General features: G+C 37.1%; 1 protein-coding gene and 1 long non-coding RNA gene across 10 annotated transcripts in view; one reads left to right on the top strand and one right to left on the bottom strand.

Moving 5' to 3' along the window:
• The window catches only part of Ppp2r2b (protein phosphatase 2 regulatory subunit Bbeta), a 455,995-nt gene that overhangs the window by 267,078 nt on the left and 164,648 nt on the right, over nucleotides 1-24,269 (bottom strand). For 3 of the 8 annotated variants that reach the window (XM_087180445.1, XM_087180448.1, XM_087180446.1), the window contains one exon: nucleotides 20,274-20,351. The exons of the other annotated variants lie outside the window; for them this stretch is intronic. In XM_087180445.1, the coding sequence (XP_087036571.1) occupies nucleotides 20,274-20,351 (78 nt within the window). The remainder of the gene's footprint in view (nucleotides 1-20,273; nucleotides 20,352-24,269) is intronic. 8 annotated transcript variants of the gene reach the window in all.
• The window catches only part of LOC110351101 (uncharacterized), a 35,952-nt gene continuing 28,844 nt past the window's right edge, over nucleotides 17,162-24,269 (top strand). For both annotated transcript variants that reach the window (XR_002398149.2, XR_002398150.2), the window contains exon 1: nucleotides 17,162-17,321. This is a non-coding gene — a long non-coding RNA (uncharacterized LOC110351101). The remainder of the gene's footprint in view (nucleotides 17,322-24,269) is intronic.

The raw sequence follows: 24,269 nt of genomic DNA, 5'->3' as shown, positions 1-24,269 counted from the left end.
CTCCATAAATTTTAGTTCACTAAATTTTCCTTTTCTTGTTTCCCATGAAATTCCTCCTTTTTGTATACAACAGTACACAGACACAAGTTCAGAGAAGGCAAGTTAGGTAAATTTTCAATCATTATGTAGGCTTCAAAGTTTCTACTTTGTGAATACTCTTTTTTACTATAAGCAATGGAGAACAAGCCCCTCCATCCAAAACCAAGGGGAAAAAAATGCTATTGGCCATGTGCCTTAACACAAAGACATGTTAGAGTAAAGGAAGTAGGATAGTGAAAGAATGCACATACCATTCTGTGGGATAAGGGACTTCATAGGCCATTTCTTACAGGATTTACTGAACTCCTACTCCTCCCACATGTCAAGTTCTTCCAAAAGCTGTGGCGTTTTTGCATTCTATTCCTTATTGCCCCTGGCATTCTCCAGTGTCTCAATGTTGCTATTTCACTGAGACACTCCCCAACCACACCATGGTCCCTTCTGATATTTTCTGTCTCTGCAATTTTGGGGGGTTCTTCATGACCCACTTTATTTTATAACATATGTTTAGTTATTACCATCAGATATTTCCACTCATACCTCCAATATTGAATGCCTGACATTTAGTAGATGCTTAATTCCATTTATTGAGTGGAAATGAATATTTGTTGAATAAATTAGTAAATTACTGAATTTATTTAGTGATATTTAGGTTTTATATATCTACCTTTGTTAGAATTTATGAAAATAATAATCTGTAGTGGGCCAGAAATTTTCACCTTATTATCCCTATCTCAATTGAAATAATTGTTCCTATTCATTCCTATAAGGCATATATGCCTCCCAAAATTTATTGAATACTTAGTATATGACAATATTGTTCTAGGTGTCAGGGATATAAATAATATAAAAAGGATCATTTTCTTCACAGAATTTAAAATCAGTAATCTGATTTTAATACTATGAGATTTCCTGGATATACAATAAATACATTATAAATCAACAGACCATAGCATAATATGTAAATGCCAAGACTCTGTTATCAAGCAAAGCTGATTTTTTTGCTGCTTATTGTTATATCCTCAAGCAAGTTACAAGCTTTCCCTAAATCATGGATTTTCTTATAAATTAAGAAGAAGAGGCTGGTCCCAGCACCTGGAAGGAAGCTTCCCGCCTCCATCCCAGGCTCCTAGGGCAGAGAAGCTGAGCCAGTCCCAGCACCCAGAAGGAAGCTCCCCCGCTGCCATCCCAAGCTCCTAGGGCAGAGAAGGTGAGCTGCATGGGTGCCAGAAGCACCCCCGCCCTGTGGAAACGAGAAGACACATAAACAAGCCTCAAAAACAGACTTCTGGATCACTTACAGCAACCCCAAAAGGAAACAAGATGGAATATTCTGATACTCAACCACCTGGACTCTCTGAACTGGCAACAAAAGAGGATCTGGGAAAAATGAAATCAGAAATAATTACTCAGATAACAGCAAAGATTTTGCTCATGGTGCAAGACATGATTAATAAATCTAGAGAGGACACAGATAAAAAAAAGAGGATCTGAGGAATATGATGGAATCCCAACATAGGAAACAAATGGAATCCATAAAACAGATACAAACAGATTTCCAAGAAATTGAAAACTCCATCAAAAGTCTGTGCAGCAGAACGAACCAATGTGAGGATAGAATTTCAGATATAGAAGATAAGATTGCAATTTGTGAGGAGGAAAAGAAAAATTGCTTTAAAATTGTAAGGGAACACAAGAAATCAATCCAGCAGCTGCTAGATGATGCAAAGAAGAATAACATAAGACTGATTGGAGTCAATGAAGAAAGAGGAGAGAGTGCAGATGACATAAAAAAACTCTTCACAGAAGTGATGGCAGAAAACTTCCCAAGGAGGGGAAAAGAACTTGACATACAGATAAGTGAGGCATATAGGACTCCAGCTAGCCTTAATCAAAAAAAATCTACACATAGGCATATAATAGTTAGGATTCCAGAAATCCAACAGAAGAACAAAATTCTACAAGCAGTTAGAGAAAAGAAACAAATCCCATACAAAGGAAAGCCCATCAGAATCACAGCAGACTTCTCAATGCAAACCCTCAAGGCAAGAAGAGCTTGGAGTGATGTATTTCAAGCCCTAAAGGAAAACAGCCTCCAACCCAGATTGATGTACCCTGCAAAACTATCTTTCAAAATTGATGGAGAAATGAGATACTTTCACGACAAAGAGCACCTCAGGAACTTCATGAAAACCAAACCAGCCCTCCAAAAAATTTTAGACAATGCCCTAGGAAAAGACAATGAGGATCACAATCCCAGGAAACCCAGCAGAATGAATCCACTGGGTGTGACAAATTAAATGCAAAGGAGGAGAATCCAACAAAAAGAAAAAGTCATGACAAGGCTTTTAAAACTTTTAACTTCATCTCCCTAATGAGTGTATAATTCAATCTTATCATTGTACTGATTAGTATTTTTCTGATTCTAGAGTTGCACAACTTTCCTTGTGCTATACTGGCTATTTATCATCTTCTTATGTCTACATTTTAATTGGGTTGTCTATTAATGAGCTCTAAGAATTCTTTATATATTCTGCTCATAGGTTATATGCATTGTAAATATGGTCTGTTTAAGGACTACTTTTCATTTTAATGATGTCATTTAAAGTTCTAAATTTTGATGGAATCTCATTTATCAATTTTTTTCTTTTATACATCATATTTTTTTTGTATCCTAGGTAGTTCTTGCCTACCCTGAATTCATAAATATTTTGCCTTATAATTTCTTCTTAAAGTTTTATACTTTTAGGCTTTCTTATTTAGGTTCACAGATCCCTTCAAGTTATTTTCATGTATGGAAAAAAAGAGTTGAGGTTAATTTTTTATATACGGATACCAGGTGTTCTAGTGCCGTTTGCTGAAGTCACTATCTCTTCCTCGGCTCTTGAATTGAGTTTATATTCTATAAAATGCTAATGTTAAATAATCTTTCAAAACTCACTGGACCATATATGTGTGGTTCTATTTCTAGATTCTCTGTTTTATTCCAATGATCTATATGTCTTTCCTTACACCAACACTGCCTTGATTACTGTAGCTTTAGAAGAAGTCTTAAAATTGGGTGCTAAATGTCTTCCAACACTGTTTTTGTTTTTGTTTTTGTTTTTGGCTTTTCTGGGTCCTTTGTACTCCTACATAAGTTATAAATTTCAATATCCAGTTCCTCATTTATAGCAAGTATACACAGACCTGAATTTTTATATATACCTTGTGTTTTCTAATCCTGGTAAATTCAAGTACAAGTTCTAGGGGTTCCTAGAGATTTCTTAGTATTTTCTCTGTAGATGGTCATTTCATCTACATATAAAGATTTTGCTTCTGCTGTCCCAATCCTATCCTAGTTGTGTCATTTTATTGCCAGACTATTTTGGTAGGGACTAGGTTTCAAAGTTTAATGGACAGATAAAGAGTAAGCATATCTGCCCTTGTTCCCCACCTTAAGGAGAAAGCATTGTATCTTCTCCATTCATATAAGGCATTCTCGCTGGAAGTATGGAGTACATGTCTTTAATCTGTTGAGAAGTTTCTGTTCTACTTCTAATCTCCTGATAGCTTTTACCATGAACAGCTGCAGAATTTGGTCCAATACTTTTTCTCCAACTAGTGACAGGATCATATGGCTTTTTCCTTTCCTCTGTTAAAATGATGACTTTTGGGGGTGGATCTTCCAATGCTGAACCAACACTGCCATCCCTATAACAAAACCACTTACTATATCCTGCCAGATATGACTTCTAAGAGTTTGTTTTGTTAAACAAATTTCTATGTTCATACTTTTTTCTTCTATTATCTTTATCCAATTTTAGGATTAGCACAATGTTGATTTCCTAAAATGAGGGGAGAAGTGTTTTTTCTTTTTTCTGCTTTAATTGTTTGATATAATTTATCAGTTAAAATGTTTATGAGCCTGCTGTTGTCATATGGGTAGGTTTTCAAGCTAAGAATATACTTTAATAGGTGCTATTCAAATTTTATATTTCCTCCAGAGTTAGTTTCATTAATTTGTCTTGTAAGTTACTTCTTAGAAGTTGTCAAATTTATTTCAAAACAGATTTTTGTAATATGCTTTCTATATCCTTTTAAATTCTGTAAAATCTGTGGTAATGTCTCCTAGATCTTGATATTGTAATTTTAAAAATGTATAACTGATATTGTGTAACAGGAAGAAAAGGTCTAAAAGAGCAGGGTAATTGGGAGGGGTAGGAGGAGGGAAAAAAGGGAAAGAAAAATATTTGAGAAGAGGAAAAAAATGGAAACAAGGTCTTTGCAAATAGGGAAGGGAGGACAAGGGAAGGGGAAAAAAATAAGAACCAAGAGACTCATGTAATGGTACAAGATCCCAATGATGAATATAACTGTATTTTATACCTAAAATGTACCAATAAAGTTAATGGGAGGGGAAAAAAAAGAGAAGAAGAATAGCATCTATTTCATGATGTTATTGTGAGGATTAAATGAGATAATGCATGGAAAGAATATGTTGGTTTTATTTTAAGGTTTTACTTGTATAATCACTATGATCAATATTTAACAAATGTTTTTTAACAGACACTACAAGGTGTGATTGAAAACTATAATAAATGTTTAAGGGGCTGGGGATTTAGCTCAGTGGTTCCGCCGCTTGCCTCGCAAGTGCAAGGTCCCAAGTTAGATAACTGGTACCAAAAAAATAAATAAATAAATGGATAAAATTTTTAAATTGCAATAAAAGACACATTGTCATTAATCTCCCTGAAAATACCCACTTTGCTTTAAACATACTTATCATTTTTTTGTTCTGTTGTGGCTGCCTCAATATCCTGAATTGATTTAAAACATTTATTTTTCATGGTCATTTTGACTTTGGGGAAGAGCCAGAAATTGCACAGCAACAGATCCAGTGAATAAGGTAGATGAAGACACACTGTGTTTTTAGGAGCCCCCCTTTCTATTGGATGTCACTCAGCAACAGCATTGACCATCTTTTTGATCACACTGCATAAAGACACTCACAAAAAAGGACTTCTCGCATTGCTTCAGAAAGTGGCAAAAATGATAGGATACTTGTATTCGAAGGGAGGGAGTATAGTCTGAAGGGGACTGATGGCAATGTGTCTTTTACTGTAATAAAATTTAACAATTTAAACATTCACCATATATTTTGATCACCCCGTGTATACCAGACACTGACATAGGGCTGAAGATTCATCATGCTCAATGCACAAGATCTGCAGTCAGTCCCTGTGGTCATGGAACTTATGTTCTAATTTACAGTTTTTGTAAGGGGGACCGAGGGCTACAAAAGGGGCAGCAGAGGGCACTCTGAAAGGCTGACCTAATTTAGGCTTATGCTTTACAAGAAAGAGCCAATTATGAATACACAGCCTTCCTAAGATACCCAATTCAGTATGACAGCATGTGGACACATTCTTTTTTATCACCCTTGTCATGGTCACCTCCCTGAATACTCACAAATAACCCCCTCCCCCAGTAGGCGAGTGCTTCCTACGCTGGAACCTTTTAGCTCATCCTGTCCAATTAGAACATTAAATATCTACAATCTTATTAACACCCTTGACCTGAGCCACTCCAGAGATTCTTAATATAGGCTTTAGGTGTCAGACAGCCCCAGTTTGTGTCCCAGCTCAGGCATTTATGAATTTCTTGACCTTTGACAAGTAATTTAACATCTCTCAACCTATGTGTTTCCAAAAACAGAAGAGAACAATGGTAGCTACTTTTCAGGGTTGTTGGGTGGCACAGAGACAATGGAAAGGAAGTGCTTAGTCCAGTCTTGGGTCAAGCCAGGCCTCACTACAATTCTGGTTCTCTCCTCTAGTAGGGCTTTGTGGAGATCTCTACCTGCAGAGATAAGAGAGATGCTCTACAAGTCAGTTGTTCCTGTGAACAAGTGTGACCCAGAAGCCTGAGTTTTAAAACCCATCACCGTCTCAATGAGCAACTAGAAGTGGGATATACAATAGAAGAGATGAGACTTCTCTCTTTTTGATTAGTGCCTTGTGTGTGGCAAACCTAGCCACATTTTCCTACTGAGGAATCATGTGGAATTCCTTTCCAACATCACTAATAACCCCATGCCCAACCCTCTTTCTCTGGGTTGGTTTATGTGCTGACTGACTGCCCAGGGGATGACCTTATGAATTTCTAGCAAGTTTGCAATTCCTTCCTGTGCGTGCTACAACATGTAATAGAGTGATTCTTTAACATGGTATTTTACTTAGGAAAAGGAAAAAACTTCTCGCCCTCATAGCAATGTATTAATTTTAGACTCAGGACTCATGATAGATTTTACTGGAAATGTCCCCCAAATCATTTAAGAATAGAATCTTATGAAAATACATAGTGATGTGCTGGTGCTGATATGGACCAGTTATTGAGAGCTGATTTTTCACATTGCACATATCTCTTTCCAGCTTAGCTTTGAGCAGTGACCCCATGTTGATGGTTAAAATTTGAAATCTGTCATTGTTGAATATTTATTTAGGAAATAATGTTTTAATTAATTTATTTATTTATTTTAGGAAATAATAAGTTTTAAAAGCTATATAAATCAAGGGTTTTTAAAAAAATTTAAGAGCCAGCTTTTCAACATTTACCAATATGCCAGTATAAACACATTGAGTTGCTGGTGTTTCTTTCTAATCCCCCCTGTTATATGTGCAAAGTCCCTTTTAATTTCTCAATACCCTCCAAGCTGAATCAGTCCTACTATCCAACCAAACTTCTGCTATCATGTTAAATAACTTTCAAAAATCTTACCTTGATCAGAGGAAATCTGATACTTTGTCTGGCCCCTTGCAAGTTGGTTATGAGATTGTTGTGTAGACTTGTGAGTGATTGCTCCTGGGCCTGACAGTTTAAGGAATGTTAGGTCATGCCTATTCTCAAGGAATCATTCTTTTGTACTGTCCTGGCTTCATTGTTACCTTACTCTTGCCTTTGATTTGCCTAAATGCAAAGTAACATCCACTGTGTCTGATTTCATTGATAGCTCTGCTGCTTGTCTAGTTAAAATGCTAACATAATGAAAGGAAAGGCATGAAATCTCCACAGTCCAGCTCTGAGAGCCAGTGAGGAAACACCTTCTTGGGTCTTTTTCACTTGATGGTTTTGGAGTTAAATTTAGGCTGTCCTGTACACGGTAGTTTTAATTTGCATTATATTTGTGAGATACAAGGGATGATTTCCGAAACCCATTAGCAACATTCTAGAGTATTGTCTAGTATCTGACTATATTATTCAAACTTAAATTTTAGTATAATTTAAATAAGAATAAATATATTGGAAGACGTTCTTCAATTTTTAAGGAAAAGCCAAGAAATTCCATTTACAGAATTTATTCTAAGAAAGTAACAAGGGATATGGGCAAAAATGTAGCCATAAAGTTATCTCTCAATGTATTGTTCATAATCATTAAAAAGTAGAAACAAACTAAGTGCCAAACAATAGAATTGATTAGGTAAATTATGATGTCTTCATATATTGGAAATTACTGAGACACTGATATAGTAATAATAATAATAATAGCTAACACGAGCATTTTATTATGTAGCAGACACTGTGCAAAGGGTTTTCTTTGCATTATTTTATTTAATTCTAACAATAGTTCCTAAGGTAAGTATGATTACCATCTCCATTTCACCAAGGCTCAGAATGATGATACATCTCTGAAGCCCATGCTCTTAACCATTGTGCTTTCAGTGTGTATGTATTGGGGTGAGTAGAAGTCACAATAGAATCAACTCATGAGGTCTTTTTCCAAACCATGCTTCACTAGAACCTGATTTGTCCTTCATAAGAATAAATATTGTCAGTTGAAAATTGATATCATTGTATTGACAAGGATGTAGTAAAACCACATTCTCATACATTGCTTGTGGGATTGTGTAACAGTGCAGGCATAAAGCTTGACAGTTTCTTCAAATGTTAAAGGTTACTTATGACCCAGCAATTTCACGTCTACCTATATACTCAAGAGAATTGAAAGCACATGTTCACTACAATACTTGCACATGAATGCTATAGCAGTATTATTCATAGGAGCCAAAAAGTTGAAATAATCCAAATATCCATCAGCTGATAAATGTATAAACAAATTTTTATATATCCACACAAGGAATAGTATTCAGCTATAAGAAGTAATGAAGTATTGATACTTGCTACAACATAGATGAACTTAACAACATTATGTTAAGTAAAAAAGCCAGACTGATTCCATTTATGTGAAATGTTCAGAATAGGCAGCTCCAGAGAGACAGAAAGTAGATTAGTGGTTGCTGGGGACTGGAGATGGGATGGAGGTACTGCTAATGGTTTCCAGATTTCTTTCTAGGGTGATGAAAATGTTCTAAAATTAGATAGGGGCAACAAATAGCTCTACAACACTGAATATACTAAACATCATTGAATTGTATACTTTAAAAGGATGGATTTTATGGTATATGAGTTGTATCTTAATAAAGCTGTTACTAAAAGACTAAAATAATAAACAAGCCACTGTTACTTCTAGGGAGTATGCTATATCTTTTGGGTTTATTAGTACAGAAAAAATTAAAAGTATCTATAGGCACAGACAGTTGTTCTTATTATGTTAAAAATCATGAAACAAAAATGCTCCAATTTTTTGGTTTAAAAGTGTACATATGGTGGTGGTAATGTGTAGTGTAGTTGGCTGTTTTGTTCAAATTTTTTTCAAAGAAAATTTAATACATGTATCATTTTGTAGCAAGAAAAATTTACAAATATTTTAATGCCATGAAATACTTTAGAGGATGAAAATTTGTGTTGAAAAGATCATTTTCTTTATATCAGAAAGTTGAAGATAGTGACATAAAGATGTGTGTAATCAGAATGCATAGAAATATAATGCAAGCCACATTTGTAATTATAAGGTTTATAGCTGTCACATTAAAAATTTAAAAACCAGATGAAATTAATTTTAATAACTGTTTTTAATTTTTAAATTTTTGATAATAAAACTTAAGCATTTTTTTCACTCTAACCTACTAAAATATTATACTTTCAACATATAATCAATATGAAATCATTAATGATATATTTCCATATTTTTCCATTCCAAGTCTTCTAAATTTAGCATTTTACACTTGGAGGCCTCTCAAAACTAATCACATTTGTAGGATCCAATAACCAGTGAGGCCAGTGGTTACCATGTTGGACAGAAGATGTACAGAGGAACTGTTTTGAAAATTTTATTCCATTCAGAAAAAATTTTAAGATATTCTTTCAAAAATAATTTTTCATCTACTAAGGACTTGAACTAGAATGTAATCCCCAAACTGAGCTAAGCAGCATCAATTTGATGAACCTCAAAACCATTCATACAAACTGAATATGAAAATATAGATATACTCATAAATATATACATATATATTGAACAGTAAATTTGAACCCAATGTACATTTCCCCCTATAACTAGTAGGATGAGTGAAGACAGTACAAAAATATCAGGTCTCTAAAGCCACTGAGATGATATCATATGACAAACTCAGATAATAAGATGTGGTATATTATTCAGTCACTGTGATAGTTACTGCCTTAGTAGGCCAACTGTTTAGTCCAACACCTATGGCTTCAGTTTCAGCTAGGCAAAGAAGCCAAACAGCCAGATGTTACTGCCAAATAAAGAATTTTCACAGCTGGGCATCTGGATTCTATTATGGATACTCAAGGTGGAGAGATTTAAAGGTACAGTTATTGGCATGTAGTTCTGGAATATTTATCTTTTAGATTGGATAACAGTTGAATTTTGTCATCATGTGATCAATATATTAATATCTGAGGACCTGGGGAATTAGATACTCCATAGCCCTTGAGACATACATGATTTGGCACTGTCTCCTTCCTAGGACACTTTCTTCACTCATTCCTAGGCACTGCTTTTGTTCTCCCTCCCTGGATTCTCCTCATTTCCCCAGTGTGCATTCGTTGGGCTCATGTGCTGTCTCTTGCTCATTACTCTGACTTCTTAATATACAACCACCCTAGAGTTCAGTTTTCAGACTTCTCAATTCACTGTCCCCCTCTAGATGACCTTATCTAGTCTCCACGGGTTACCACTCATGTGATTAAAAAAAACACACAAAAAACAAATTTGAACCCCGAATGCAAGTTTCTCCCCTTACCTCCAGATTAATCTCCCTAGTAGCCAGGCTGACACCTCACTGTGCATATGCACCACATTTCAGTCCTTAGTGCTGTGCTCCATGCCTGCTCCATGCCCTTCCTGATCCTGGGTTCCTGTTTCATTGTCCACATCCTTCCAGCCCATTAGCCAATTCACCAACACTATGAAAGAGATCCATAATTGACCACTTTTCAGTACCTCCACTGCTACTATGGTGCTTCAACTATTGTAGTATCTCACCAAGACTGTCCCAAAAGGTTGGGCCCAGTCTCTGGGTCTCTCTTTAAATGGCTCTGCCCACCCAGAATAGTTCTTTTCAGCAGGCAGAAAGGTCCTTTTAAATACACATCTCCTCATTTACTTTTCTGCTCAAAGTCTTTTATTGGCTTCCTACACATTCAGAGTAAAATTTTTTTAAAATACTGCAAAGATTTGGCTCTAGCTAGAGCCCTTTTACTTCTTACCTGCAGTACCACAAAATCTTGACTCCCCTACTCCCTCATAAATACTGTGACATCCTTTTCTTCATCAAACATGACTGGAAGAACACTCCTACCCCAGGCGCTTTGCATCTGCTCTTCTCTCTGTCCTGAGTGCCTTCCTTTAGACATCAGCATAGCTCAGCATGGCACTTCTTCAGGAGTCTGCTCCAATATCAACTTTTCAGGGATAACTGCCTTGACTACTCTCACCATCTCCATATCACAACCAATATATGTATCTTTTGGCAATTACACAAGCAGAACTTTTTCTGGGGAGACAGAAGCTTTTTTGTTTCCTGCTCTATATCCAGCACTCAGACGAGTGCCTGGCATATGCTAGTTACTCTAATGCACCTTTTGAAAGAATGACAGTGAATCTGTGTTTTCTTTATATGAAGATCATGGGGAGGGATTAATGAACAGTAACCTAGGATGGAGAGTAAAGAATTTGGCTTTCTCCCAAAAGTGGTCTGGTTCTTTACCCAAGCTTCTTGGTGGTTATATGTGTCATATACTGTTTTTATAGGGCTGGTCACCCCAGGATGAACACTTGATTTAGGGAAGGCGTCTTGGGTCACATGGTTATCAGTTGATATGAATACTGAGTTCAATCATGTTTTAGTCATATCTACCTAAGGGCCTCCAATAAAAGTCTACACAATAGACCCAGACAAGCTTCTGCCATTGACAATAACCTTCATATCAATACACATCAATGACCAGAGGGTAATACATCCTGAGAACAAGAGAAGACTTGCATTGGAACCTGCCCAGATAATGCTCAGGCAAGCCTTCCTCTGTTTAATTTTTTATCTGTATTCTCTCCTTATAATGAACCATAAGCAAGAGTGTGAGTATGCTAGTTGTCAGTGAATTCTTCAAGTCCTTCTAGCAAATTAACAAAGTGGAGGGTAGTTTTGGGAACCACATCCCAAATCTGCATTTGGAGTCAAAAAGTTACAGTCGTCTTGGATACTCTGCCCTCAAACTTCGCAGTTTGGTTAACTCTAGATAATGCTAAACAGGTTAGTTGGCAAGGTGCATGATAAAAAGTGGGCTTTCGGTCATTAGATTTAGCTCATCATTTTACTGATGAGGAAATTGAAGCTTAGAGAAAAGAAGCAACTTGCTCCAATTTCCTGATAATTTAGCACAAAATCTGGCTTCATGGCTTATGTCGTGGCACAGTAACTCCTCAACTTCTGTTTGTTTAACCATTTTTTTCTTAAAAAGGTTAAAGCACTGGGGATGTAGCTCAGTGAAAGGGTATTTGCCTAGAGTAAGCAAGGCTCTGCGTTCAATTTCCAGTGCTACCAAGGAAAGAAGAAAGAGGATTAGTAGACAGTTACTGGATAATTAAATTGATTAACTTCCTGGTATATTAGGTTGGTACCCTGGGAAAAAATTATTACTGTTTTTCAAAAATCACTGGGGCCACCCCTGGACAAAATTGTAATGTAACAGAGTTCTTCCTCATACCCCTCATCTTTGCTTTTCTGCCCTTTAATGAGCTCAGAAAGAGCTGTAGGAGGGACAATATCAATCTTTCTGACCCACAGGAGTCTGAGAGGGGCCTTTCTGCTCATTGAGGACTGTCACTAATTAATCTCCCTCTCCCCACACCTTGATGGTCTGCCACTTTCCCCTTCTTTGGAGGGAAACTGCAAAGTACAGGCAATTTGAGAAGCTACTGGACATAGCACAGAGTAAATTTAGCCCAACATGTGGGAGACATGATAAATTCACTGTTATGCAAGCAAGGCTGCTGTCCTGGCCGTTTTTAGTGTGGTAAGTTACACCAGCCAGAATTCAAGAGCTAGATGGACCTTGAACTTGTAAGCAAGGTTGTATATGTTTTAAAATTCAATAAATATTTATGGAATAAATATGGATTCAAAACAATTATATTAAATATCTCTCACGCAGAGACCTCTGCAATTTCCATTTGGCATCTGACAGAAGTCCAAGGACTGAATAAAGGATAAAGATCAAAGTTTATGAATTTACATCTGACAAGTAGCACCCATGCTGGGCAGGGACTATATAACATTTTAGAATCACAGATCATTTTGAGAATTGAATGAAAATTTTAAATTTTCGCTGCATAAAACAAAACAAATCTAAACAAAAAAGCTCCAACAGTTTAGAGCACTTCCTGCTTCCAAATGCTGACTCATTCTATTTTAGAAAGAGTTAAAAAAAAAAAAGAAAAAAAAGAACAAAAGACCTGGGGCCAAAAGAAGGTACAAAGTTAAGGACAAGTTTAGAATTACAGTGCCACCATCTCCCATGCATGTTCTTCCATGGAGAATAAAAGCAGCTATCACATATACAGCAGGTAATGGTATAAGGCTAGATGTGAGTCTGCTTCTTCCTAAGATGGGTCAGTAAAGTGTAATAGGCAGATGGCTAAAGTCATGATTTTGGAGCAAAGTCTGCTTGGGTTCAGATCTTGGCTTTGATATTTCCGAAAAGTGTAGTCATGGAAAAGTTAATCACATCATATTTTAATTTCATTTCCAAAACAATACTAGTATCCACATAATAGGGTGTTTGTAAAAATTACATGACTTAATACACATGAAATTCTTAAAACACCAAATGGTACATAACACTCTTCCATTATATGTTGGGTACAATCTCTATTATGTGCCCTGTCATTGTCTGGATGGATGCTGAATTTATTTACTTGCCCAGTTCTTATCCCTGAATTATTTTAGCAGGTCTGCTCTTTATTTTTAAAACTTAACTCGAAGATATGGTTTCATTACAAAGGAGAATGGAACTGTTTATGCCAGTGGGCTGATGCTGGAGGCATATATTCATTCAACATCAAATATTTACTACCTGCTTACTGCACTAACCTTTTGAAGTACTAAAAAGGAGCCCACATCTTGATTGTAGAGATAACTATTAAAACTTATGTGTTGTGCAAATAAGAGACTAAACAAGTATGGACAAACCACAGTGTAAGAATTTAGAGGCATCCAGCTAAGTGAGACTAGACATAGAAAATGAAAGTAAAACACCTGACCTAGTCCTGAAGCAGGACTGGCTCCACAATTTGTAGAGCTGAATCCAAAATAAAAGCACAGCCCCTTTGTTCAAAATGTATTTGAGATTGTAAGACAGCAAGAGCAGAGTATGACACCAAGCCTGGGACCCTTCTAAGTGTGGGTTTCCTGCCATTGCACAGGTGACAGGTTCGTGCAGCTTACCCTGACTTGAGGACAACAGGACTCATGAGGAGATTATTTAACACAATACCACTCCCAGACTGCTGGATAAAACATTTTAATCTCTGTCCTTTTTTGTACTTTTCCTCCTAACTAAAAAGTTTTTACTTATTTTTTCAATCTATGCAAATCCTACTTATTCGACAAATCCCAGGTCCCAGGGGATCTAGGCAACACAATGGCATGAAGACAGCCTGCACACAGAGTGAGGAGAGCAAGGGTCAAAAGTCTGGCTTTAGGGTCAGGGATTTAGCTCAGTGGTTCTGCCGCCTGCCTCACAAGTGCAAGGTTCTGAGTTCGATCCCCAGTACCAAAAGAACAAAAAAAACAAAAAGAAAAACAAAAAGTCTGCCTCTCACCTGCTCTGGAACTTGAGGAATGCTCCTTACTTCTCTGATACTACTATGCTCGTATGCTCAGTAGGGAAAGTGATTTTAAAACTGTCTCATTGATGGGAGGGTCTACAACCATCACAAATACAAAAGAAATGTTCAAATATTGATATATTATATTGGTAAAGAGCTTTAGGATTTTCTTGATAAAGCTTTCCTTTGTTTCTACAGGCTATAAATAGCACCTGCCAAGTGCCCATATATTATTAAAACATGCATACACACATGCAAGCATGTGTATGTGAGCCCCTGTCTGTTCCGCCACCACTGCCCCCATTTAGCATATATAAATTTGCTGTCTTAGGCTCTCCTTTAACTTCTTATGGTCATCAAACCTCTGTCTTTAGCTCAACCAATTTACCCTCCTCACTATGTCTGTGTGATCTTTCTAACTCATAGATCTGTTCCCACATCACCTTTGTTTGAATCCCTTCCACTGTTCCCCATTGTTTTGAGCAGTTTGCTAAACCCAGTGGCACAGAATCATCAGTGTGTTTTGAGGTGTTGTCAGTGTTATGGGAAAAGAGATGCAGAACTTGAAAAAATCCATAGTATAGCTCTCTTTTGGAGGTACCCAATTCACATTAAAAAGCTCTGAGAAATCCTGTTATAAAGAAGTTAATTTAACTTTGTTGAAACCAGAGTCTCCTATATTAAATTGATCATATTTATATTCTGTAGGATACTTTTATTCTGCAGAAACACTTTTGTCAATTGCTGGCCTGGAGGATGACAGGCGCCAGCTTGATTTATATAGCCTTTATCATCTATTCCTGTCCTAGATTTCTAGTTCATTTTCTGCTACCCCTTTCCTAAATCCTAGGCTCCAGAAACAGTGGGCCATTACCAGTTTCTCGAAGAACTTTGAGCTCCATACCTGCTGTGCCCTCTGTCATAAATGTCTTCCTCCCCTCATCCCTTCACCTATTCTCTAGTGATCTGTCACTGATCACTTAGGGCCCAGCATGACAGCTTTGTGGAGTCTTTTCTGATCTCATTAACCACTTTTCCTCCCACTTCCGACAGTTAACTTCTATGAAACTTTCTAGGTAAAGTTAATTGCTGATGTTTGTTAAACACCGCCTTTGCACCAGGTATTTAGTACTTAGTGTACTGCAGACAACCCTTAAAAGATGATTAATTATGGCTACTTTACATAAAAAATAAATACAAAGATTAAGAAACTCACTCCTCTTTCTATCTTTCTAATGGTGCCCACCATCCATCTAGCTGCCCAAGTTAGAAACTCAGGAGACATTTCCAATGTCATCTTTCTTCTTACATCCAGAGAGTTGGAAAGTCCTATAAATTCCAGGCCCTTAGCAACCTTAAAATTCTGCCCACAAATGTCCATTTGTACAGCCACTAATTTAGTGTAGGTCACCATCTTCCCTGAGCAGTGCTCCCCTGAACCGGCCTCTGATAAGATCTTCCATTCTCTGTGTTGCCCCAAGCATGATTACTTCCTAAAGCCAGATCTGAGCACCCCAGGTGCCCTGCTAACTGCCTGGTATGGCTTCCTGCAACTCTTCGGAAAAGACAAATCCAAGACTGTTAATACAGCTTAATGGACCCTTGAGAACTGGTTACCATCTCCTTTTCTACCCTTATTTCATATAGTATTAATCAAGACCTCACAGACCACACCGGAAACCTCATGGACACTGCAAGGATTTCCCAGCTTGTCATATGATTTTTTTGCCTCTGAACCTTTGCACATATTTTTTCTTCTTCCTGAAATTCTTCTCCCTTTCTCCTTTAGCTAATTCACCAGCTTCCTAAAAGTAGACTGAGGACAGTGCTCTTCTGTCACCCATAGCATCTGGGCACTCTCTTCTCTTCTCTGTGGGATCTTTGTAGCTGGAGCTATGTCTTACTGTTGTATCTGTACATAACAAGGTGCTAGCCCCAGAACTGGCATGGGATAATCATTTGTTCATTTAGTAATTACTTCCTCCAGTAAGCTCCTGAGAGAATGTCGCCTTTGTTATTCACCATTGGATCCCCCATGACTAAGTATAGTGCCTGACACACCAAAGTTTGTTAAATGCATGCATTAATTAAAAAGTCCAGCTCTCATCAGAAGTTTTGTGGTTTGTTTCAGTACGTTATATCTTGTAGGGTTCAATAATAATAGCTGTTTTTAAATGAAAGTGTAAAACTTTCTTTCCTCCATTTGTAAACAGTTATTAGGTAATATGTTTGAGGCAAATAAATTAATTACAAATTTAGCAATTCTTGGATGTTTTCATACCACCTTGTGGTACATTTATAGCTTCTCTGGAAATAAATGTTGTCAAAAGAACTCCATCTGCCCGGTTCCTGGACTATACCTCATTAGGCAAATACGAAGCTGCAAAGGCCATCTCTTCCACAGGAAAGCACAATAGCTTTAATTCATAGCTTGCATAAAGTACACATAATTGGGAGACATCAAAATCTGTTATGTCACAGGCTAGCCAGTGCTTTCCCAATAAGTAATTGTTAAAATGGCAAAACAAACAGTCCCAAGAAGGCATTAATGTTTAACAATTCTCTGGGGCTAAATAATTTTGACTAGGTGGTAGCCTGGCTCTTTATCCTGAGGGTTGAGTGATAGGGGATGAGCTTAAAAAAAAGCGGAGGGTCAGAGAGAGACAGTAAAAAGAGCTTCATCTAAGACATGTGGAGTTACACAATCTTTGATATGTCTACAAAGAAGTACTTATATATATTGGTAAGAGGAAGGTAGGCAATGACATTATAAAGCCTATTTACCTCATAATTGCTTCAGCTGCCATTGGACAGTGTATGGCACTTGCCAAGCATTGTGCTCATTTCTTTATGTGCTCACTATTGGTCTTGCTCAGGAGCAATACCCCAAAGGAGGTACTTTTGGTTATCACTGAGGCAATTGTAACTCAGAGATGTTAACCTAGAACAAGAAGAATGTGGCAGATCTTGGGTTCAAATCCAGCTTTACTCCACTCCACACCATAATGACTCCCTTTACCTTTTCCTAGAGAAGTCTGTTCCAAGCCTCTATTCAGTAAGTATGTACAAAGTATTTAATAAATCATTGAAAAGCCATCATTCCCCTTGTTCTTTGAAGAGAACACCTAAACAGTAAGCAGAGTGATTTTTCTTTAAAGAAGAAAATGTGTTCATCTATAAAGAAATACTTGAACTGTTTGTCGTTTAAAAAGTTTTAAGACCATTTATTTTTTAGTGATTCACTTCCCTATTATTCAGAACATTACACACCTACACATGAAATAAAACTCAATATTCCAAGATTTTAAGGCATCCGAGGGGGCTGTCAATACTTGAAAGAGAAACTCGTTGATATAACTGGGGGAAAGGAATGGCTTAGACTGTCAAAGAAGATGGCTTTTCTACTTCCAAACAAAAGCTCCAGGATATAGAAGCAGAATAACTAAGAAAGGTTGGTTTACCCTCTTAAAAAGGTAATAGTTTTTCCTGACTTTGGAAAGTGGAAAAAGAAAATATGTATTTATTGCCTTTTTATTAGTATATATTTGCAGTGCATAATGACTGCATTCATCATAGGTAGTTGGTATATGGACGTAACACATCTTAGTTCTTCTTTCTTCCTTTCCCTCTCTTCCCTCTTCCCTCTCCCTCTATCTCCTGGTCCCTTTCCCTTTTGCAAAAGATCTATCTCTCGGTTTCCTATTTTTTATTTTGCCTTTTAATTTATATTTTGTGTTTCTCATATAAGAGAAACCATGCGATATTTAAGCTTGTGTGCTTTATTTATTTCCTTTAACATTATGGTCTTGAGGTGCATCCACTTTCCTACAAATGACCCAAGTTTATCCTTCTTTATGGCAGAGTAGTACTCCAGTGTATATCTCTTTTTTCTTCCAAAGACTCCTTAAAATAATAAAGAGGAACAACAACAAAGAGAAAATTATGAAGAGCCATTAAGTAGACTGTGGATTTCATATTCTTCTGAGAGAAGAAAAATAGATGGGAGAATGATGACAGATGAAGGGCACAGCTAATGAGAGTATGCATGTACCTAGCTGAAACCTGGAGAGTTTAGGACTTAGCCAAGAATGGTGTGAGCTGAGAGCTGAAAGGGGAAGGGAGCTGAAATTCACTGAGAGAAGAATGGACTCGGCTGCTCTCCATCCCCACTGCTCAACTCTTCTTCCCACCCCTCTTTAGAGGAGACAATAGACAGTTCTTCCTTTTGGAGATCTAAAACAAGTGGTCTGGAGAGGACCGTGCTAAGTGTAGGAGTTAGGTCTCCAGAGCAGAGTGCCTCTGCATTTGCCATTTAGGCTTTCCAAAATGCAGAATCACCCCTGTGCTTGCTCTTTCTTAATGAAACCAAGCAGTCGATAAGTTGCATTCATGTTCACTCAACCATTCCACAGATTTATTCTCACATATGACTGGACAATGTGTGATCATCTACTCAATAGAGTAAAACCTACAATGTGAAGGAAAATAAAGATCAATATAAATAAATATAAAAATGTATACTGGAAAGAACAGACATACTTTTGTGAAAATAAACAAATCCCAATTAGTACATGCAGAAATATTTTAAATGAAAATAAATCCACAAATTGCGGACAAAATACTATTTTAAAAAGGAATAAGCAGATTATAAGAAAAGAGAAAACTCATGGTATTAAAAAATGGCAAATTGTCTTTTAAATCATTACAAAGTAGAAATGTATAGACATGGTCATTTTGTAAAAAGTAGGACAAAAAGATAAAGAGGGAAAAAAAACTAGAGACAATAAGATTAGGAGATTATTATATGAATCCCAGCATCCACCTACCACAGAGAGAATTAAGAAATCAAAAGGCAAGAGTTTATTGAAGAAATGCTTAAAGAAAATATTCTCCAATTAAAGAATGCAAGTCCTTAAGACTCAAAGGACTAATTGGCTATTTGTTCCATTTTTAAATGACCTATAACTACATAAGCATTGTATATTTTCAGAACATCAAGGTTATAAAATACATGCTAAAACCTTTCTGGAAGAAAACAGAGGATGGATTTATGATATCCGTCCATCTATATTAATGGCAGTAACTATAAGAATGTCACTGGATTTTTCTTTTCTGTAACACTGGCCCCTGAAAAACAATCCAACAACAACTTCAAAGTTCCAAAAGAAAATTATTTTCAAAAAGGATTCTATAGTACTCAACCTGACAATTACCTATCTGAATGGGTGGAAACCCTGAACCTTATTGAGCTATGCCCTTCTTTTGTTAGATGTTTTCCTAGAAATATCAAGAGGCCTTTAAGGGTGGGATTATTTTCACCAGTCACAGATGAGACATGCTGGTAGGTCAACCCAAAGAATAAGGATTAGAATAAGTGTCATCCAGAAAATGCACCTGAGCCAACCTGGTTTTCTTCATCCAGAGTACATCTGTGGGCCTTTGAACACAAAGGCAGAGTAGCTCACAGGGTGCAGAAGCCACAGTGAGAAAGCAAGACAGTCTCATTCATCACTGGGACTCTGAGGCAAGAGAGAGGCTGTTGCCATTTGCAAAGGAGTGCTGTGTCCCTGATGCTACCTTGGTAACTTTCAGAAGTTAATATTCCAGCTGACAACATGAATAAATATAAGTGAGAAGATTTCACAAACTGAGCGATCCTATTTTAAAGTAAAATACAAACATGAAGTTCCCATTGTAGATTGCTGACTTGTTGATGTTAACTTAAAACATTTCAAATAAATTCAAACAAAGTACAAACTCCCCTACATTCCCAGTGCTGTTTTTTCACTTTGACCCATCTCTTGAATTCCATTTATATTTTGATGCAACAGTAGTCCCTTGATATCTGTAGGGAATGGATTCCAGGCCCCCCTCAATGGATACCAAAATCTCTGGGTGCTCAAATTCCTTACGTAAAATAACATAGTTGCCTTAATCATGTTCTCATAGCTGAGACACAATACCCAGTACCTGCAACTTAAAGGAGGAGAGGTTTATTTTGGCTCACAGTTTGTAGAGGTTTCAGTCCACAGTCCACTGGCTCCCAGGCAGGACAGCATGGCACAGGGGCATGGCAGAGCAGAAGCTGTTCATGGCATGGCAGACAGGAAGCAAAGAGTAAAGGAAGGAGTGGGAAAGGGAGAAACCGTTCCATGCCACACCCCCAGACACCCACAGTTCCAACCAAACTCTGCCTTTTCCAACCAGACTCTACCTCCCAACAGCACACTTAGCTAGAAACTCATCAGTGGGCTAACCCGCTGATGAAAATCATGGGCCCATGATCCGGTCACTTCCCAAATATTCCACTTATGAGCACATGAGGCTTTGATGGGACATCTAGATATAAACCATAACAACAGTATTGGTGTATAACTAATGAGCTTCTTCTCAAATACTTTAAATTATCTCTAGATTACTTAAAATAACTAATACAATGTAAATGCTATGTAAATAGTTGTATGCTGTATTGTTTAGGGAATAATGACAAGGAAAAAGTCTATACATGTTCAGTAGAGACTCAAATATTTTATCAATATTTTCCATCTGTAGTTTGTTCCATAGATGCAGAACCCACAGATGTGGGGGACTAACTGTACTCTGAAGATCTAAGTGACATGAGTCAATAATTCAAATTCCCTGTCCATGTGAAGCTTTTAGTCTGAAAGATAATGAATAGAATTCAGTGAAAGGGAAGAATGTAAGGGACGGGAGACTTACTTGGCTAAAAATATCAGGAAAGGGCTGTCCATGGAGGCAACATTTCAGTCAACTTAAAGGAGTCAAGTATGTCAAGGGACGGTGTGATGTATAGGACATTTAAAAGAAACAAAATTGTAGTGCAAATACCCCAAATGAGAGACACATTGGAGGGTTCAGGAAGTGAAATATTGGGAAATGGGAGGCTGGCCTATTATGAAATTGGAAAGATAATCACGGCATGGCAGACAGGAAGCCAAGAGTAAAGGAAGGAGCAGGGAAGGGAAAAGCCCTTCCATGCCACGCCCCCAGACAGCCAAAATTCTAACCAAACTCTGCCCCAACATATTGACAAGCAACCTGTCATAAAATATTAAAATAAAATCCAAAGTGGATGGAAAATCTCTGAAAGTGCTTACCACATTGGAGGGACATGAATTGATGTATGGGACAGTGTGTTATCTATTTAAAGTCCTCACCATATGCACATTCCACTGGTACCTCAGAACCAGCAGACTCAAACTCATCTTCTTTGACCCCAGTAGGCTCCATTTTCTTCCATTCTTCCCTTCTCCGTCCCTCTCTTTCAAATTTATTGAGAATATACTGTCAGAATATTTCTTGCGTCCTTATATTGGTCAAATGGCAAAATAGTATTATCTTTGTGTTTTTTATTTCCTCACTCCTACATCCAATCAGTAACTACAAGGGCTGTTCAAAATATATGTAGGTATTTAAATTAAAAATATTACAGTACATGACACACTGTCATTAATTCCCACTAAACTACTTCTCCTTGCTTTAAACACAGCCCATTGTTCTTGCTACCTTCTGAAGCAGTTCTGGAAGTTCTCTTTGTGAGGGTCTGTGGGAGGTGTGGCCAAATATGTGGTGATTGATACTGCTGAGTTCCATCCAACAGAAAGGCAGACTCCTAAAAACATTACAGAGTGTCCTCATCTACCTTATTCACTGGAACTAGCACCATGTGACTTCTGGCTCTTCCCCAATGTCAACATGAAAGGTAAATGTTTCGAATGGATTCAGGACATCAACACAGCCATGATAACACAACTAAAGATACTCATGAAAGAGGACATCTAGATCTGCTTCAAAAAGTGGCAAGAGGGCCTGGTATTTAGCTCAGTGGTTCTGCCGCCTGCCTCGCAAGCTCAAGGTCCCGAGTTCTATTCCCTGTACAAAAAAAAAAAATGGGGGCAAGCATGATGGGATAAGTATATTTGAAGCAAGAGGGGACATTTTGGAGGAAGTTAATGGCGACATGGTTTTTTCTGCAATAAACTTTTTAATTAAAACATTCACTGTATTTTTGGATCACATTGCATATACTCTATGAACAGTATTGCAAAATGTCTCTCTAATTCTGCCAAGTTCAGGTTTTTGTTTCTGCTCACCTAATATTATTATTAATAATAGCAATAGTATCACTGCTAATATTAATCACGTCTATATCTACTACAAATGCTTCTAATACAAACAGTGCTTATTTTGCCTCAGCCTTTGTTCTGTGCAATTTATATTGATTAACACATTTAATTGTTATGAAAGTCCTAAAGCCTGGCTCCAGATATATAATGGTACCCTGCCTCTTTGTAGTGTTCTTACTGATTGCTGCTCTCTATCCTCTATCTAATCCATCCTGTTTTTTTTGTTTTTTTTTTTTTTTGGCAGACTAATTGTCCACACACAAAGCTCTAATCAAGTTGAAATTCGTCAATGTTTTTCCAGCGCTCTCAGAGCAAGATCCAAGCTCCTTAACTGTGTGGCCATCCTCCCATGACCTGGTCCTACTCTGAGATTCCCAGCTCAAAGCCCATTTCTTTTTTCTTTTCTTTTCTTTTTTTTGGTACTGGGGAATCGAACTTGGGTCCTTGCGCTTGCAGAGTAGGCAGCAAAACCACTGAGCTAAATCCCCAGCCCTCAAAGCCCATTTCTTCTCTACACTGGAATCAATATATTTATAATTTTCCTAATACAACAATTCTCAAATTGTGGTCCGTGCACTTTTAGGAGAACCCTGAAACTCCTTTAGGGAGCCCACAAGTCAAAACTATTTCATAATACTAAAGTATTATTTGCCTTCTTTATGCTATTTCTCTCATGAGTGAACAGTGGAGTTTTCCAGAGGTTACACACTGAATGCAGAGGCAGCCTTGAGAACCCAGCTATCTTCTATTAATTCACACAATAAAAAGATTTGCAAAAAAATAAAACAATGCTACTTTTTCTTACTAAATTTTGTTTTGAAGAATATAGTAATTTTCATAATAGCTACTGATATTACTATATAATATGGGTTTATTGTTGTTTTAAAATAAATCAATAAATAAGCAAAGAAAGTATCAATAGATATTAAGCACATGAATGAAAGACACTTGGAGTCCTCAAATTTTCCAGGTTGTAAGCAGGTTCTCAGACCAAATCATTTCAGAATAACTGTTCTAATGGTTAAGAGTATCTGCTTGCAAGAACAAATGATATAAGGCATCATGGCCATTTCACAGGCACAGATGATACTAGTTTGTTGGGAAAGAGAGGTGATGGAGTACAATATCAACAAGATGTGAAAGATATCAGTGACCAAAGAGAAGATGTTTATATTGGAAACCATGTGTCTTGCCCCGAAAAACTTCAATGGTTTCTGCACCCATGGGAAGTGTGAATTCATCTATTCTACTCAGAAGGCTTCTTGTAGATGTGAATCTGGTTACACTAGATGGCACTGTGCAAAGACAGACGTCAGTATTTTCTATGTAGTGCCAAGTAGGTAGAAACTCACGTATGTTCCTATTACAGCCATTACTGGAGCTGGGCAGATCGCCATTATAGTAGCAATTGTCATGTGCATAGTAAGAAAATGCCCTCAAAGCAATAGAGGATGTCAACAGAAGCAAAACCTAGGTCATTTTACTCCAGACACATCATCTAGAATGGTTTAGACCAATGACTTCTGTATGTACACTGATCATGTGATGCACATTTATTATGTCTTTTTTTAAAGAATGGAAATATTTATTTCAGAGGCCTTAATTTTGGACATTTTTAGTGTACTACTGTTGGGTCATATTTACAATATTCAACTACAATAATTTTGGACTGTTTAGTAGTCTCTGTTTTATGTTTTTAAATATAGAAATTGATTTCACAAATTTGTACCACACGGTAATTCTAAGATTTGTTCTTTAAACATGGAATGTAATATTTCTGCAAAGATAGACCCACTTTACATATGGTTATAAAGTCATCCTCACTTCTTCTACAGTGATAACAGCAAATGACCAAG

This window comes from Heterocephalus glaber, unplaced genomic scaffold (assembly GCF_053883595.1).
Source record: "Heterocephalus glaber isolate CG9 unplaced genomic scaffold, H.glaber_assembly_v1.0 deba00001463, whole genome shotgun sequence".
Taxonomy (NCBI): Eukaryota; Metazoa; Chordata; class Mammalia; order Rodentia; family Bathyergidae; genus Heterocephalus; species Heterocephalus glaber.
Note: the sequence above shows the minus strand (reverse complement) of the source record. Positions and strands in the feature narration are given on the sequence as shown.